This window comes from Syngnathus floridae, chromosome 1, assembly GCF_059516105.1.
Source record: "Syngnathus floridae isolate MCC-2025c chromosome 1, RoL_Sflo_1.0, whole genome shotgun sequence".
Lineage (NCBI taxonomy): Eukaryota > Metazoa > Chordata > Actinopteri > Syngnathiformes > Syngnathidae > Syngnathus > Syngnathus floridae.
The window spans coordinates 23985918-24003046 of NC_142413.1; the positions used below are offsets into that span (position 1 = coordinate 23985918).

A 17129-nucleotide genomic window follows, 5' to 3' on the forward strand; every position below is an offset into this window, starting at 1 on the left:
TACAATCTACCAATGTACTGTTCTATAAATACTAAAAAATATATACAATAGAATAATCATTTTCTTTTTCATATTATTATTTTGAGTAAGTGAGAGTGTGCTGAATCGACGCTGCTACAGAAAATCCCTGGCAGGAAAGCTAATCGAGAGCAAAGTGAAGCAGCATTTCGATGGAGTATGGCGCTCTCCGGAGGTTTGAGATGCTGTCAAAGGGTTTTTTCGTGGATACCTGTGCTTATTATTGCCTCCGTGGTGCTGTGGTCGTATTACGCTTACGTATTTCAGCTATGTCTATGTGAGTATCTGAAAGAGGTTGTTCTTCTTAACCATTTATTTCCCCCTTTTTAAATCGTAAACATGACATGTTTGCCGCACAGGTCTGTTGACACATTTAAATGACAGAGCAGGAACTCGCAAACTACCCGGAAGTGTTTTGAATTTGAGCATTTGTGCCGTTAACGTTTTTGCTTTTTAATAAAAACCTTTAAGGCGGTTTTGCTTTTATCGCATAAAGGGTGGCCATTGTTATGCTTTGTGGTGTGAGCCTGTCATTCCTACGAATGTTGCTAGCCGTAAATGTCCATTCTGTGTAAAGATAAACTGCATTGTTGTATGAACTGGGCGCATGTTTTAAATATGCTAAATATTCTTCTTTTTTTGTTTCTGTAGTCACCCTGTCGAACACACTGGAAAAGGGTGAGTCTTGTTTTTGATGGGAGTTTTGCAATATCTAAAACAATCTATGGATGTGAACATGGTGTATTGTTTGTCTCTGCAGTAGCCTATTTGCTGGTATTCCATGTCTGCTTTGGTATGTTTTCCTGGACTTACTGGAAGTCCATCGTTACCCCTGCTGCATCCCCATGCAAGAAGGTATTCTCAAAATCTTATCACGAGAAATGTATTTTGAGATGCTAATGGGATTGCTTTTTTGCTTTCTAGTTTCAACTGTCTCACTCAGACAAGCAACGGTATGAGATGGAGGAGAGGCCGGATGTACAGAAAGAAATCCTGGTTGAGATTGCCAAAAAGCTGCCCATCTACACTCGAGCTCAGTCTGGAGGTAAACTTTCACTTGAGTTTTAATGAGATGCTATCCCACAAAGGCAGGTGGATTAGCGTCTTCTCGTATGCTAGCAGATGCTCCCTAAAACAAACAGTATTAGCATCCCAAATGCAAGGCAGGCGCGCTGCGAACTCTCTTTCATTAGGGCTGATGGCTGAACAGGAAGTTAAGCTCAGCTCAAATGGCCTTCCTCTTGTGTCTAGCTATCAGGTTCTGCGACCGCTGCCAGGTGCTGAAGCCTGACCGCTGTCACCACTGCTCCGTTTGTGAAATGTAAGTCACGCTCAGCTACCCAGTATGTGCTCCTTTTTTCACTTGCGGGAATGGTAATCTTACAATGATAAAAAAGAGGTTGTCCTATTGGCTTCCACTCTATACGAATGAAGAGTAGCCTTAAGAATTGTAAATAATTGATCATATTTTCCATTTTTAGGTGTGTTTTGAAAATGGACCACCATTGCCCTTGGTAAGTATGATTTTCTTCTCCAGTCTCTTAAATAAATACTTTATACATTAGTGTCCTCTTGATGTCCCAATGTGATTATGCTTTAGGGTGAACAACTGTGTTGGCTTTTCCAACTACAAGTTTTTCCTGCTTTTCCTCTCCTATTCAATGCTGTACTGCATCTACATCGCAGCCACAGTCTGTCAGTATTTCGTCAAATTCTGGGTGGTAAGTGTTCGAAGTTGTACTGAGCAGTACGTTTGAATACCGCTGTGGGATTTATCGTTCTGTTACTCTCTTTCCTAGGGGGACTTGCCAAACGGGCCGGCAAAGTTCCACGTCCTTTTTCTTATGTTTGTGGCGCTCATGTTTTTTGTCAGTCTCTTGTTTCTCTTTAGTTATCATTGTTGGTTGGTGGCAAAAAATAGATCCACTTTAGGTATGGCACAAAAGGAAATCAAATGGTAAATATGCTTATCATATTTTGACTTTCATGTTCATTTCACCTTTCCCAGAGGCCTTTTCAGCTCCGGTCTTTGTCAATGGGCCGGACAGACACGGTTTCAATGTTGGCGTATGCAAAAATCTGCAGCAAGTATTTGGAAAAGACAGAAGACTGTGGTTCATCCCTGTTTTCACAAGGTGAATTTGATCTGGACACTATTGTGTGACTGCCTATTGTGATTTTTCTTTCTGTGTCTTATCCTGTTGTGACTTCTCTTTTTGTGTCTTGTTCAGTCAAGGGAACGGACATTACTTTCCTTTAAAGAATCGAAGTGAGTGTCAGAACCCCTTACTGGCAAACAAGGAGATGTGGGAGGAGTCAGATGATGCTTCAGAGGAAGGAAACTGGGGTGAGTCATTTGAATACTGGAGGCTCAATTATTCCTACTTGATGTAATATATAAAAAATCGCATTTGATTTTACGTGACCTTAAAAAGGAAGTTTGAACTTCTACCTTAAACGAGAAGATACCATGCAGATTATGTTTTGAGGGAGGACGTCTTGCTTGCTTCTTTTGTAGTACAGTTCTGTACAATGCAAGCTTTTAAAGTTTATCCGATTCAAAATATATTCATCATGTGTCATTTGCTGGAAATAAAAAGTAGTCCAAAGTTCCAGTGTTGTGTATTTACAGCGTATCCGTGTAATCTAGTGATGAATAGAACAAATAGGTGGTTGAGAATGCGTCACGTGACCACACATCTTTGCTGATGCACCCACATTATCAGCACATCCTCTTGTCTCGTCCAAGCAAACAATGTCCGTCCGTGACCTCTGAACTGACCAATGCAATTTGTGTTGTGCGTTGAGGAATGCAGTGAAAGTTCAACGCTTTATTCGGTTAATGTGGCAATGTAGTAAACATGATTGAAGTCTCAGACACCAGATACAAAAAATTGTGGTTCGGATTGAAGTTGAGCAAATGAAAAGTGTCGCCTGTATCTTTAAAGATGATTTGCTAGTCATTCAAAATTGTGAAGTGGCAAAACTGGAAAGCCATGGTTTCTGTACTTCCTCAAATCACAATGCGTTTGCCTCAACGTGACACGGTTTGACCTTTCTTTAAACCTCTATCACCACAGAGAGGAGGCTGAGACATACAAAATGAATGTCGACAGCTGTTGTTTCCAAACATGACTTCATGGTACACTCAGTGGCGATGTTATCCGTCCTGCTGAGTGCCGAGCGTTATGATCTTTCTCTGGTGTCATCAAGGTTTCCAAACCATTCCGCCTTCCCGTCCAACATTAAAATGAATACAGACAATGTGAAAATGACTATAGAGGCTGCGGTCACGTGACATTTATTCCAACGCTTCAGTAGCATTGTAATGGTTTTGGAATGGGAACCTGACTAGAGCAAGTCTGCTGATTGCTTGTGGGCAATGTCCTTAAACCAATATCGCTCTCTGGTGGCCACAGGCTACACGATTTGAAAAATTTCTAAACTCTTCAAAAGGAAACTCGTTTATATTTTCTTTCCCCCCCCCCTCCAATTTCAGTTGAGGATCAAGACCCTTCTGTCACCATAGAGATAGAGGACTTAGACAATGGACACTGGTGCAGAAGTTGAAGTTGAAGAGGAGGAGGAGGAGGAGGGGGAACGTGCGCTCTTAATGTGGATGTTCGCCAAGGCATTTGGATGTTATTTTCATCCTTTAAAGACAACGTGTAGAAGCAGGTGTATATCCTGGTGCATCCTGTTGCCGCACAACAATTAACGGGAATTCCATGTGATTTGAACGGGTGGCTTTTGAAAAATTCAGTGTATTGTTTGCACCATCTACTTTGACCTCATGCTCACTTTTGCTCCTGGAGGCGGCTTCATTGACTGGAAGTGCTAGTTAGCCCAGATAGCACATCTTATTTATTTCCTCTCACCCAACCGGATTTAACCTGCGCCTTACACATACTGTTTTTATGTCTTGTCCTTTTCCAAATGAATGTATCCAGCAGCCTGCTTTTCACTACAACGTGGTGTACATTTTAGGCAAAAATCTCCATCATATACTTTGATAGTTTTCTATTAATTACCCTGTGTGTTTGGTGAAGTTGACAAAGAAAGGTGAGAATTTTCTCTCAAAATGTAAGAACTCTAAATAATAATGTGTATTCTGTTACACACTATTAGTTTTTGCCTGAGCTCAATTAGTTACCAAGTGCTGACTACATACCCACATTCCAAAAGTGTGCATTTAGGGTTCTCGCATGAATGTGAATGGTCGGTCAGCTATGCAGCAAGCGCAACTTTGAATAGACCTATTCTTGGCCGAGTGCCCAGGCTTTTCCGCTTCAGCCGTGCTCTTTAGGCAGGTGTGTCTATGAGAAGTGACTGGAGTAGGGAACAATTAGCCTTAAGCTGCACCCAGGTAAAAAGAATAAAAGTACAACTAAAAGCCCTAATATGAGGCAATTAGACATTCCATTCCCAATGTACCAATGTAACACCTAAAGGACAATTCTTTGACCCCATCAGACATCAGTAGGTCTAGCATAAAAAAAAAAAGTTCTAATAAAGGCATCCTCTCAAAGTAGGATGCACTTTTTGCCCTCATGTACCGCTGAAAAACTGATATTGCATACAAAAAACGTAGTATTAGGCACTATTAGGCACCAGCTCAGTGGCCTAGTAGTAGAGTGTCTGCCCTGCGACTGGAAGGTTGTGGGTTCAAACCCCGGCCGGGTCATACCAAAGACTATAAAAATGGGACCCATTGCCTCCCTGCTTGGCACTCAGCATTAGGGGTTGGAATTGGGGGGTTAGATCACCAAATGATTCCCGGGCGCGGCACCGCTGCTGCCCACTGCTCCCTTCGGGGATGGGTTAAATGCAGAGACAAATTTCACCGCACCCAGTTGTGTGTGTGACAATCATTGGGACTTTTTTTAACTTTAACTTTAAATAGGAATTCAACTCACATATCGGCAATTGAGATTTTTTTTCTAATCCATAGGATATAAAATCGTTAATTGGCACAAGTGGTTTATAAGATAGCACAAAGGTTCTTGCTAAGGAGGAGAGGTTCATCCAAAAGTGGATGGTGAGCAGGTCTCCTAAAAATGTGATGTTTGTATTGTTTTGTATCCATGTTCCTGAGGTATTTTACAGATTTGATGCCAATGTTTGGAGACAAACACAATTTCTCATGACAGTTTATTGACAATAAAAGCAAAGCCTGACTGGAACGAAATTGTGTTTTTACTTCATTTTCACCACTCAAATCACACTTGGCTGACAAACACTTCTATGTCAAATGTTGTCTATGTTTAATGTAAGTGCATGTTGAAACCGTCAGAAAAATGTGGATGTTATACGATGCTTTTTTTATTGCTAAATTAACAATTGAGACATAGCTGCTGTGGGCAGCGCACATTTTGCTCCATTATGTGACATATTTATAGCTAAATATATATATGTCAGTGACACATTGTATGTATCAGAAACCTGGATGTCTAACAATAAATAAAACTTTTTTTTTTTTTGACCAGTCAGTCTATTTTTTCAAAGCTCACGTGGAGGTCTTTGGCGTACTATATGTGATTGTATCATTCCTCTTTGCCAGTAAACATCGTTCTTTTCCATTTGGTGGTCTTTCTGATAACAAATATAAATATTTTATTAAATCACCACTTGCAACATACAAAATAAAATTATCTCTATGGCTCTGCATTGTTTGTATCCATATGACAAATAGCGAAAAGAAATCAATAAAATAAATAGTTTAAGTATTTGGCACAACAATATTTTTTGTTGTTTGTTTAAAGAAAACTGACAAAAACAATTACAAACTTATGTTGTCCCGTTTGTCCTGGATTTAATCGGTGCCAAAGTACCTTTGCCCAAAATGTGTTGGTGCCACCGGGTGAACTTCTGTTGCCAGTATGGTGATGTCTGGGAACTCCTGGATTATCGATTTGGCCCCTAAATTATGAAGAAAAGAAATCATCTTTACATTTCATTCTTACTTGACCATTGTGGACTTTCATTTTTTTCTTTAGTCCAATTTTAAATTGTGTCAGAAATACATTATGAGTGTACACATATTTTCACTTTATAATTTTCTATGTTGACATTCTATTGACTGTAGAGGGGGCTAGCACCTTATATAAAGAAATATTGCTACAAACTGGTCATTAATTTACAGTTTTTCTCCATTAGTTCGTGTCATTTCTTCTAACAGAAATCATTAAAACAGGATCACTTTACAACTCAGTCCGACAGTTCAGCGAAGCATCAAAAGGTTGCTTGTCTGTTTCAAGGAGTGAGCTAACTCATTGTAGAAAAAAAATACAATCCATTTCTTTGCTTGAGTATTTTTGTTTTGTTTGCAAAGTTCCCATTTTTTCCCCATCAATTTGGCTTTGACCCCGCCGCGAGTCGTCACCTTATCGTGGTGGAGGGGTTTGCGTGCCCCTATGATCCTAGGAGCCATGTTGTCGGGGGCTTCATGCCCCTGGTAGGGTCACCCATGGCAAACGGGTCCTAGGTGAGGGGTCAGACAAAGCACGGCTCACCCAAGCCCCTTATGATGAAAAACATAAATGGACTTTGTTTTCCCTCGCCCGGACGCGGGTCACCGGGGCCTCCCTCTGGAGCCAGGCCTGGAGGCGGGGCTCGAAGGCGAGCGTCTGGTGGCCGGGCCTTCGCCCATGGGGCCCGGCCGGGCATAGCCCGAAATGGAAACGTGGGTCCCCCTTCCCATGGGCTCACCACCTGTGGGAGGGGCCGAAGGGGTCGGGTGCAATGTGAGCTGGGCGGCAGCCAAAGGCAGGGACCTTGGCGGTCTGATCCCCGGCTGCAGAAGCTGGCTCTTGGGACATGGAATGTCACCTCTCTGGCTGGAAAGGAGCCCGAGCTGGTGTGCGAGGCAGAAAGATTCAGACTAGATATAGTCGGACTAGCCTCCACGCACAGTTTGGGTTCCGGTACAAGCCCTCTCGAGAGGGGCTGGACTCTCTTCCACTCTGGAGTTGCCCACGGTGAGAGGCGTCGAGCAGGTGTGGGTATACTTATTGCCCCCCGGCTGGGCGCCTGCACATTGGGGTTCACCCCGGTGAACGAGAGGGTAGCCTCCCTCCGCCTTCGGGTGGGGGGACGGGTCCTGACTGTTGTTTGTGTCTATGCACCAAACGGCAGCTCAGAGTACCCACCCTTCTTGGGGTCCCTGGAGGAAGTGCTGGAGAGCGCTCCTTCTGGGGACTCCATCGTTCTACTGGGTGACTTCAATGCTCACGTGGGCAATGACAGTGAGACCTGGAAGGGCGTGATTGGGAGGAACGGCCCCCCTGATCTGAACTTGAGCGGTGTTCTATTGTTGGACTTCTGTGCTCGACACGGATTTTCAATAATGAACACCATGTTCAAACATAAGGGTGTCCATGTGTGCACTTGGCACCAGGACACCCTAGGCCGCAGTTCGATGATCGACTTTGTAGTCGTGTCATCGGATTTGCGGCCGCATGTTTTGGACACTCGGGTGAAGAGAGGGGCGGAGCTGTCAACTGATCACCACCTGGTGGTGGGTTGGCTCCGATGGTGGGGGAAGATGCCGGTCCGACCTGGCAGACCCAAACGCTCTGTGAGGGCCTGCTGGGAACGTCTGGCAGAATCTCCTGTCAGGAAGAGCTTCAACTCCCACCTCCGGCAGAGCTTTTCCCACGTCCCGGGGGAGGCGGGGGACATTGAGTCTGAGTGGACCATGTTCCGCGCCTCCATTGTTGAGGCGGCCGACCGGAGCTGTGGCCGTAAGGTCGTTGGTGCCTGTTGTGGCGGCAATCCCCGAACCCGCTGGTGGACACCGGCGGTAAGGGATGCCGTCAAGCTGAAGAAGGAATCCTATCGGGCCGTCTTGGCCTGCGGGACTCCGGAGGCAGCTGACAGGTACCGGATGGCCAAGCGGAATGCGGCTTCGGCGGTTGCTGAGGCAAAAACCCGGGCGTGGGAGGAGTTTGGTGAGGCCATGGAGAATGACTTTCGGACGGCTTCGAGGAAATTCTGGTCCACCATCCGGCGTCTCAGGAGGGGGAAGCAGTGCAACGTCAACACTGTTTACAGTGGGGATGGCGTGCTGCTGACCTCGACTCCGGACGTCGTGAGTCGGTGGGGAGAATACTTCGAAGACCTCCTCAATTCCACCTACACGCCTTCCATTGAGGAAGCAGGGCCTGGAGACTCTGAGGCGGATTCTCCAATCTCTGGGGTCGAAGTCACTGAGGTAGTTAAAAAACTCCTCGGTGGCAAGGCCCCGGGGGTAGATGAGATCCGCCCGGAGTTCTTAAAGGCTCTGGATGCTGTGGGGCTGTCATGGCTGACACGCCTCTACAACGTTGCGTGGACATCGGGGACAGTGCCTCTGGATTGGCAGACTGGGGTGGTGGTTCTCCTCTTTAAGAAGGGGGACCGGAGGGTGTGTTCCAATTACAGGGGAATCACACTCCTCAGCCTCACTGGTAAGGTCTATTCAGGGGTGCTGGAGAGGAGGGTCCGTCGGGAGGTCGAACCTCGGATTCAGGAGGAGCAGTGTGGCTTTCGTCCTGGCTGTGGAACAGTGGACCAGCTCTACACCCTCGGCAGGATCCTCGAGGGTGCATGGGAGTTCGCCCAACCAGTCCACATGTGTTTTGTGGACTTGGAGAAGGCGTTTGACCGTGTCCCTCGGGAGGTTCTGTGGAGGGTGCTTCGGGAGTACGGGGTGCCGAGCCAACTGATAAGAGCGGTTCGGTCCCTGTATCACCGATGCCAGAGTCTGGTCCGCATTTTCGGCAGTAAGTCGGATTCGTTCCCAGTGAGGGTTGGACTCCGCCAAGGCTGCCCTTTGTCACCGATTCTGTTCATAATTTTTATGGACAGAATTTCTAGGCGCAGCAGAGGCGTTGAGGGGGTCCGGTTTGGGGACCTCAGCATCGCGTCTCTGCTTTTTGCAGATGACGTGGTGCTGTTGGCTTCTTCAGGCCGTGATCTCCAGCTCTCGCTGGAACGGTTCGCAGCCGAGTGTGAAGCGGTCGGGATGAGGGTCAGCACCTCCAAATCCGAGTCCATGGTCCTCGATCGGAAAAGGGTGGAATGCCCTCTCCGGATCGGGGATGAGATCCTGCCCCAAGTGGAGGAGTTCAAGTATCTTGGAGTCTTGTTCACGAGTGAGGGGAGGATGGAGCGTGAGATCGACAGGCGGATCGGTGCAGCGTCGGCAGTAATGCGGACCCTGTACCAGTCCGTTGTGGTGAAGAGAGAGCTGAGCCAAAAGGCAAAGCTCTCAATTTACCGGTTGATTTACGCTCCTACCCTCACCTATGGTCACGAGCTATGGGTCGTGACCGAAAGAACGAGATCTCGGATACAAGCGGCCGAAATGAGTTTTCTCCGCAGGATGTCCAGGCTCTCCCTTAGAGATAGGGTGAGAAGCGCGGTCATCCGGGAGAGACTCGGAGTAGAGTCGCTACTCCTCCACGTTGAGAGGAGCCAGATGAGGCGGCTCGGGCATCTTATCAGGATGCCTCCTGGACGCCTCCCTGGGGAGGTGTTCCGGGCATGTCCCACCGGTAGGAGACCCCGGGGACGACCCAGGACGCGCTGGAGAGACTATGTCTCTCAGCTGGCCTGGGAACGCCTTGGGATCCCCCGGGATGAGCTGGATGAAGTGGCTGGGGAGAGGGAAGTCTGGGAGTCCCTCCTAAAGCTGCTGCCCCCGCGACCCGACCCCGGATAAGCGGAAGAAGATGGATGGATGGATGAATTTGGCTTTGAACTGAAGCACAAATCAACATCTGCTATCCATTCCACAATAAAACCATTTTTAAAATGACAACGCAGGGAGAAGGGTTTTACTGTGATTAAAAAAAAAAATTGTACATTCATGTACAAACAATCTGATATTGTTTATTGTAATGCAAATTCATTGTTTGCTTGTGTTTATTCAAGAAATGTGGGAATGTGACCTTGATAGAACAATCACATATTGATCGCAATATTGAGGCAAAAATAAAATGGCAGATATACAGGACAGTATAGTGAAGGATTTCCTTCCACAAATCTTTGTCTTCTCATTGAATATAGTGAGAAACTTGATTTCAAAATAAGTGTTGTAGAAGACTAATCACCAGCTGCAGCCAGCGCCAGTCAAATAAAAGCAATGACACATCGAGAGGAGAAACGCAAGAGGGAGATTGAAGCCTGATTTGTTGGGTAAACAAAAGCAAATGGAAAATGAGCTGGTGCAGCTGTGCTGATGTACCGTGAGGTGTGGAAAAGAGGCTGAGGAGGATTATATGCCCGGGCTGGACCCCGTGCTCGATCAGCACCTTCACTGCTTCAATCACCGTGTTCCCAGTACCTGACACGCACGCACACGCACACACACACACAGCGTTTAAGGTGTATTACACACGGCACACTTCTGAAACTGCCCTCACTTAAAACTTGACATCTTAAGGATGAAGTGGATTATTAAATCAGAGAGCAATATGAAAAGGTCTGCCAGAGTGTGATTGCTTATGTTATCATCTCAACAAGGTCTCCTTGTTATGACCTGCACATCCAGCATGCGTTTGAAAATTCTGCCAGTAAAATAAACCTCCAACCTGACAGGGTCAACAGCATATATTTTTTCCTCATTTGTGTGCAGGTTAGGAAATGCAAAAGAAAATATACATTTTTCTGGCTCTCATTATGCTGTGCTGCAGCTTGGTGGGCATCACCGAGGCAGAGTATAATTTCTTCGACGAGAGCTATAATTATCAGACCAGGGTGAGTGGCGCCTGAGTGATGTGGAAATGGAGACTTGGCGGTAAAGGTCGATGCGACGTCTCCAAATGCAATATATACATAAAAATGCAGACCTCCTATGTGCGCTCCTGTTGGGAAATTGAAATGCAGCCGAGAATTGTGTGTGTGCGCGTGTGTGCTGACTCACTGAGGATGGGATACATGAGCAGCACTTTTCTTCTGTAAATATCCGGTGGGAACTTGGCATAGTAGACCTTGGCTCTTTGGGTCTCCTCATCACTTTGGATGAGGATTTTGCCGATGCGAATGGAGCGGCAGCAGTCCCGCAGCCCTTGCTCCATAGCCTCACCTGATGCACGGAACACACTCCAGAACATTTAAAATTGAAATCGAAATAATTTTCTCACTTACAGATCACAGGTGGTACACAAGTGTGTTCACTTTGTCCAAATTGACTCACCACTCCTCATAATGCTGACGCCGCAGTTGCCTCTCTCAAATTTGACTCCTTCGTATTTATATCCTGAAGACAGACACAAGTCAGGAATGAATGTACTGTGAAATGAAATGGGATGGATGTCGACTTTGGCAGCTGCTCACCTGTTGGTGTTGTCACAGTACACTCGGAGTAAGGTAGTTGATTCAGGCCTTCTTCTACCACAAGTCTAATCTGTTGAACAACACACTATTAGTTGATTTGATATAATGAAAACGGATAAACATGCTGTTGGTACTGTATGATCCTACCAGTCGATCAGCACAGAACACAAAATCCCCTCTGCTGGTCGTCCTACAAACACAAGGAAAAAAAAGTCCCATCTAGATGATGATTCTGTTAGTTGTATTGGCTATTGAGCTGTGCAAATAACGATTTCCGAATAGATCAAAGTTGGTGTTATGCAAAAGTCAATGTGGAAATTATAAAGTAATTAGTAGAGGGGATTAGTTCAATGGGGTGCGTATATTTTCCAACCACTTGAATCAAAAGCAGTGTATTTTATCACTCATTTAGCCTGATGGTCAATTGATTTTAGTATTTTGAATCTGTCAGGACATGTCAGTTGAAGGTGGGAAACATACAAGGCCCAAGAGCATTTGTTCTGACCTACCATGTGATTCTAAAAAAATAAAAACAAAGATCTAGGACCGTTACTAAAATCCCCCACGACTGCTCATAATATATAATAAAAAATTGTTCCCACCTTTTTTACCTCAAATGGCCCTTTGAGAAGTTTATAAATCCCACCTAACAAGAGAAAGGTTCCCAATATTTACTTTTTTGCCCAAATAAAATATTCAAGTAGGCTTTCAGTATATTATACTGATGCCGGGGTTTCCTGACATCGGCAGCCAGGAAATTATAAATTAAAAAATAGTGTTTCTAGGTATAGGATAGGCTTCTCTCATTCAAAATACAATTGTAGCACTTGATTGGAGAAGATAGACATTAACCATAATTTTCAATCCTTATAAAGTTGGTGGAGAAGAATGTCATCTTATTAAAAAACAACAACTAATATATACTGGTGATTACTTGAGCATAGGTGCCATAGTAACCCTTACAAACTGTTCATTTTCCATGAGGACATATCAATAGTATTTTGTGTGTTGTTCCGTAACATTCTCTTGATTGTTGTTTATATCAAGTTTTAAACAATGGCCCTTTTCAATGTGTATTAATATTCTGTGTGACATTAACAAAGTGAATTCTTAACAGTGTTGTGGAGAAAAGGGAAAAATGTACTTTTATTTCCTGTATTGTAGGCATTGCACTTTTTTGTAGGTGAAAAGGCACACCCTGACCTCTGTTTGACACTAGAGAAAAGTACATACCAAACACAAGGAACTTTCTTAAGGGAAATGTGTGACAATATTAGAACTGGGATGGGTCGTGATCACACACTTAATGTGCTCTTGATTAAAGCACTTTAATGTTTTCTTTGAATGTTAATTTTTATGGAAGAGATATCTTTGCACTTGAATCACAGTATGTGGTTATTTTGTTGTTTGCATCAAACCCCTTTGTTGTTGGCTCAGGATAGTGGATCTTTTATTCATATTGGAAAATGTATGATCAAACATTAAATATACAGTATTAAGAAGACACATTTGCAAGTATATACGTGGGAGGAAAATTGATTCTTTATAAATTTGGTGGAGGGGAATGGTGAATTGATATAATAACAAAGCAGTGACTCACTTGTCTCTTATAATAGTCTGTAATTCTCGTATCTGGTCATTGAGAGGAAGTAGTTTGAGTTGGGGTCCCGGTGAATCCTGGTTTACGGGCTGCCTGCTGCTAGCATCACCTGCCTCGTGAGTGGCCAACACAGCGGCCACATTGCCGCTGGTGTTGGTGGCAAAGCGCACTTGCTTCATTGGGTGCTCCTGGCCGGTGTTTACATTGCTCATTTGCTGATTGTGGCATGGCATCCTGAGCGAGGGGGCGGGCAGCGGTTCTCTAGCAAAAAAAGATCAAAGTTGGGCCGGCGACCGCCGCATTAACCAGCCGTTCAACAAAGAGCAAAGCGGCCAGACAACGTGTTTTACCTTTAGGCGCGCGGCTCGTGTTTTCGAAAAGAGAAATTCCCAAGTTAATCCAACTGTCGCATCCGGCCACACTTCAGCGACACATTCAACAACGTTTAAACTATAAACCACGTCGTTTAAAAAGTCAGATTTGTCCTACGTTAATGTTTAAAATCACGGTGTGTAGCAATAACACGCCTGCTAGCTTTGACACTAGTGACAGGCAATGACCTAAACGGAAATGACGTAGCCGGCGCGCGCACGCCCCGCCTCCTCTCACACTTGCAACATGGCGGCACTGTTGGTGTCACTGAAATGCGGCTTACACTTTCACAGAAGAAAACTGGCAATTATCCTTCAAAAAACTAGCTCCTACCACGCTTGGAGTACAGGTCAAAACGAGAATGAGACGAAGTGCTCGCGCCAAACCTCTTACCTGGTAAGTTCAACGAGGAGTTAGACAGGACATGGTGCTTTTTGGGGTGACAGTCAACACACAAGGACAGAGCTGGACACAAGTGGTCAAATGTCCTCAATTGTTACATTTGAGTTAAACTAACGAAGTGTTATTGTAGTATTCTCACGTGGGTGTTCTATGCGGCTGATGTCATGCAAACCCCTCGTGCGTTTGTATAATGACTGCTAGCTAGGTGCTAACGTAGATCTCCAGTAGTTGGATGTTTCCAAGTTGTAACTTCTCTTCAACTCACCGTTCTATGCGATTTTTTGTATGGCAACTGAATGACTGTATGGGTCGTGAAATGGTCTTCGTTTCTTTAGTTGGTCAAATCTTGTCCTAGGGGTCTTGCATCACGTGTCAGAGAGCGACAAGAAGTCAGTAAATGTTAGATAAGCGTGTTTGTCCCACCCGGTGGTATATTGACATCTAAGTATTTTCTGCTGACGTCATTGTGTATGAGCTGCATAATTCCACGGTTAAACGAATGAATAGAATAACATATAAAAAGATTGAGACATTTCAAAAGTGAAAGTTGAAGACATCCATTTTCAGTTTTGATATGACACACAGTTTCGAAATGATGCTTGGGTTTCCACTGTGTCACTTGCATGACTATATACTTAATTTTGCTTCTGAACACTTCATTTTGTGTTTTTAAAACACTTTTGTATTGCTGAAACTTTATTAACCTAATTTCCACTGACAATATCCACGTAAATAGTATCCTTATTTCTGACTATTAAATATTGCATATGTTATTCAATATTCAATTTGCTCTTCTCTTACAAGGACCCTAACAGCAAAATTAACAATGAGTGTTTAGTCCATTATTTCCTTTTTTTTGGTGACAAATACTGAAACATTGCATGATGCAGACAAGGTGAAATTAAGATAATAAGTAAAGGTTATATTTATAGTTTCATCTTGAAATTACACTTGAAAGTCAAATACTGTATCTCTTACTTTTTGGGAGTACTGTAGTGTATTTACTACATTTTCAGTTTATAATGTATTGCCAGGGTTTACATTGTACTTCTTTCTCTACATTACATAGATAGATAGATAGATAGATTGATTGATTGATTGATTGATTGATTATTGATCCCGGGGCAAATTCAGGAGCCAGCAGTTAGATACAGAAACACATAGATACACATACAATATAGCTTAATATTAATAAACAACAAATAGATAAAAATAAATGATAAATAAATAGATCAAATAAATAGATTAATAATTAATGGATAAACAATAAACAGTACAGTATTGTTAAAATATTAAAATATATGCATAATTGGCGTGCATTGCATGTGCATTGCATTGTAAAATCAGTTAAGACAAAAATAAGTTAAGACAAAAATAAAAATTTACTCAACTTCTGAAAATTGTAAAACGGAAGCAATCAAAAGGAATTTTGTTGCTTTCAAGATCCCACAAAATGTATATAAGTGGCTTTATAGTGATTAGCTGCTAATCTGCTGCTATGGGCAAACTACGGCCCGCGGGCCACATCCGGCCCACGGGACCGTTTAATCCGGCCCGCCAACCCTGAATAAATTGTATTATTAAACATTTTTTTTGGTCATTTTGCCTGCAATGACTGCATTTCCCCAGTAGATGGGGAACCGCTCGCCTGCGCATTTACTACCGGAAGCCGTGTCAGAAAGCTCGGTGCGCACTCACAAGTGCGTGTACGTACTCAGTAGTACGGACACTGCGCACTCGCGCTCTATTTGTATCAGTGCCTAATTTAGAGCGTGGGCTGTGACGACAGCATTCTTGTAATTTGCGCCCTGAGCTTTCAGATACAGTTTTACGCTAAAGCCACCCACAAACCTTCCCCTGGAATCCTTCCATTAAAATGAGTCGCCCAAGGAAAAGCGAGGTGGACACTGAGTGCCGAGTGTTTAAAAAAGAGTGGACAATTTGGCTCGATGTATGCGATGTGACGTTCAGCCACATGAACATCAACCCGTCACAGATCTAGGTAAACGGACCAACACCACGGATATCTCCTAAGAATTGCCACAGCAAATTTTACTCCAGACTATGACGCACTAGCAAAAAAAGGGAGACCAACAACACTGTTCCCACTGACAATGAAGGGGAGGCTCTCAAGTTTGTTGTAAAAAAATGCATTTTGAATATGATTTGTACAAATACCAGGGATTGAAACCAGCGACCATTCTCATTTTCAAACAATGCAGGATGCTCAAGGACATCAGTGCACCACCTGTTTGCGACTAATCTTAACCTGTAAAGTTCTTAAGGCTTATTTTAAGGAAGTGTTTCCCGTTTCCTCACCTCTGTTACCAGATGTTAGTGAGTTAAAACTCTGTTCTGATTTTCAGATACCCCTCACCGTGTTGCCGTTTTGATTACTTTATTTGGATGTATGCTTTCACCGATTCTTCAAGATGATATATTTGGTCGGAATGTTTGCCGTTTGATGTGATCTCATAAGATAAACATCTTTCATTAATCTGACTTGCAGGCACTGAAGTGATGGAGACTGTTATTCGTAACAGTGTCGTATTTTATGAGAATCACTGATAGCAGTTTTTTGGTGAATCTTCTTTTTTTTTTAATGCTGTTAATAAATGCATTTGTTTTCAAAAAAGTTTTTTTGAATATCCATGCTTTACTACCTACTAAAGGCCAAAACCTTTTATGCAACGACCTTTACAGGTCGTTTATATTACTTCACACAAACACTACATCCATCTGCTCCTGGTTCGGCCCTCCGGTCCAAATTTAGAACCCAATTCGGCCTGCAAGTCAAAAGGTTTGCCCACCCCTGGATTAGCACAAGGCTTTTAGTAATCTGTGAACTGTCAGAATGAAATAACAAATTGAGCACACACAGTGGGGAGCCGTAATACAAATTTATGATCAGTGCATTCACATTTTGTGTTTCAGCTTAGTACCCTGCCACACTCACGAACAATCACATGGAATACAAAAACAAATGAAGGCTGTCGCCGCATTTTGGAGGCAGCAAACGTAAGTAGACATGTGACGTACTTGCAGATCTAAGTGCTGTGAATATATCAGATTCATTCTAACGGCAAACGTTTCGCAGCATTTGCAGGTGACAGACAAACGAACATGCTGGCACGGGAATGCCGGAGGACGCCTCAATGCAGACCCCAAAAATGTGGTGAGCACTTTTGTTGTTCAGTGTTTGTGCAAGCAAATCACAGATGGACTGATGGGGAAAAATAATGGAGGCCTCCACTAAAAATAAGATATTTAAGAAAAATAATGACATAATGGTTTTATGCGGCTCGGTGGGGCACTGGGTAGCACGTCCGCCTCACAGTTAGGAGGGTGCGGGTTCGATTCCACCTCCGGCCCTCCCTGTGTGGAGTTTGCATTTTCTCCCCGGGCCCACGTGGGTTTT

At 43.9% G+C, this 17129-nt stretch overlaps 3 protein-coding genes across 5 annotated transcripts in view; 2 read left to right on the forward strand and 1 right to left on the reverse strand.

Moving 5' to 3' along the window:
* On the forward strand, positions 1 to 5500 carry zdhhc15b (zDHHC palmitoyltransferase 15b). Its single transcript, XM_088389814.1, has 11 exons — positions 1 to 295; positions 670 to 696; positions 779 to 873; positions 943 to 1063; positions 1270 to 1339; positions 1500 to 1532; positions 1619 to 1739; positions 1818 to 1950; positions 2027 to 2153; positions 2250 to 2365; positions 3518 to 5500. The coding sequence occupies exons 1-11, from the start codon at positions 178 to 180 to the stop codon at positions 3586 to 3588; spliced, it is 1032 nt and encodes a 343-aa protein (XP_088245940.1). The 5' UTR covers positions 1 to 177; the 3' UTR covers positions 3589 to 5500.
* uprt (uracil phosphoribosyltransferase (FUR1) homolog (S. cerevisiae)) lies at positions 5153 to 13511 on the reverse strand. Its single transcript, XM_088389829.1, has 9 exons — positions 13288 to 13511; positions 12938 to 13198; positions 11485 to 11527; positions 11338 to 11407; positions 11198 to 11260; positions 10925 to 11086; positions 10247 to 10345; positions 5850 to 5937; positions 5153 to 5610 (listed from the first exon to the last, which is right to left on the reverse strand). Exons 2-9 carry the CDS (start codon positions 13168 to 13170, stop codon positions 5562 to 5564), a joined length of 807 nt encoding a protein of 268 aa, XP_088245955.1. The 5' UTR covers positions 13171 to 13198; positions 13288 to 13511; the 3' UTR covers positions 5153 to 5561.
* Positions 13495 to 17129, forward strand: part of abcb7 (ATP binding cassette subfamily B member 7) — a 26226-nt gene continuing 22591 nt past the window's right edge. The window contains exons 1-3 of one of the 3 annotated variants that reach the window (XM_088389801.1): positions 13495 to 13705; positions 16646 to 16729; positions 16809 to 16886. In XM_088389801.1, the coding sequence (XP_088245927.1) occupies positions 13556 to 13705; positions 16646 to 16729; positions 16809 to 16886 (312 nt within the window). In that variant the 5' untranslated portion in view covers positions 13495 to 13555. The remainder of the gene's footprint in view (positions 13706 to 16645; positions 16730 to 16808; positions 16887 to 17129) is intronic. The other 2 variants (XM_088389783.1, XM_088389792.1) reach the window with 2 other exon arrangements.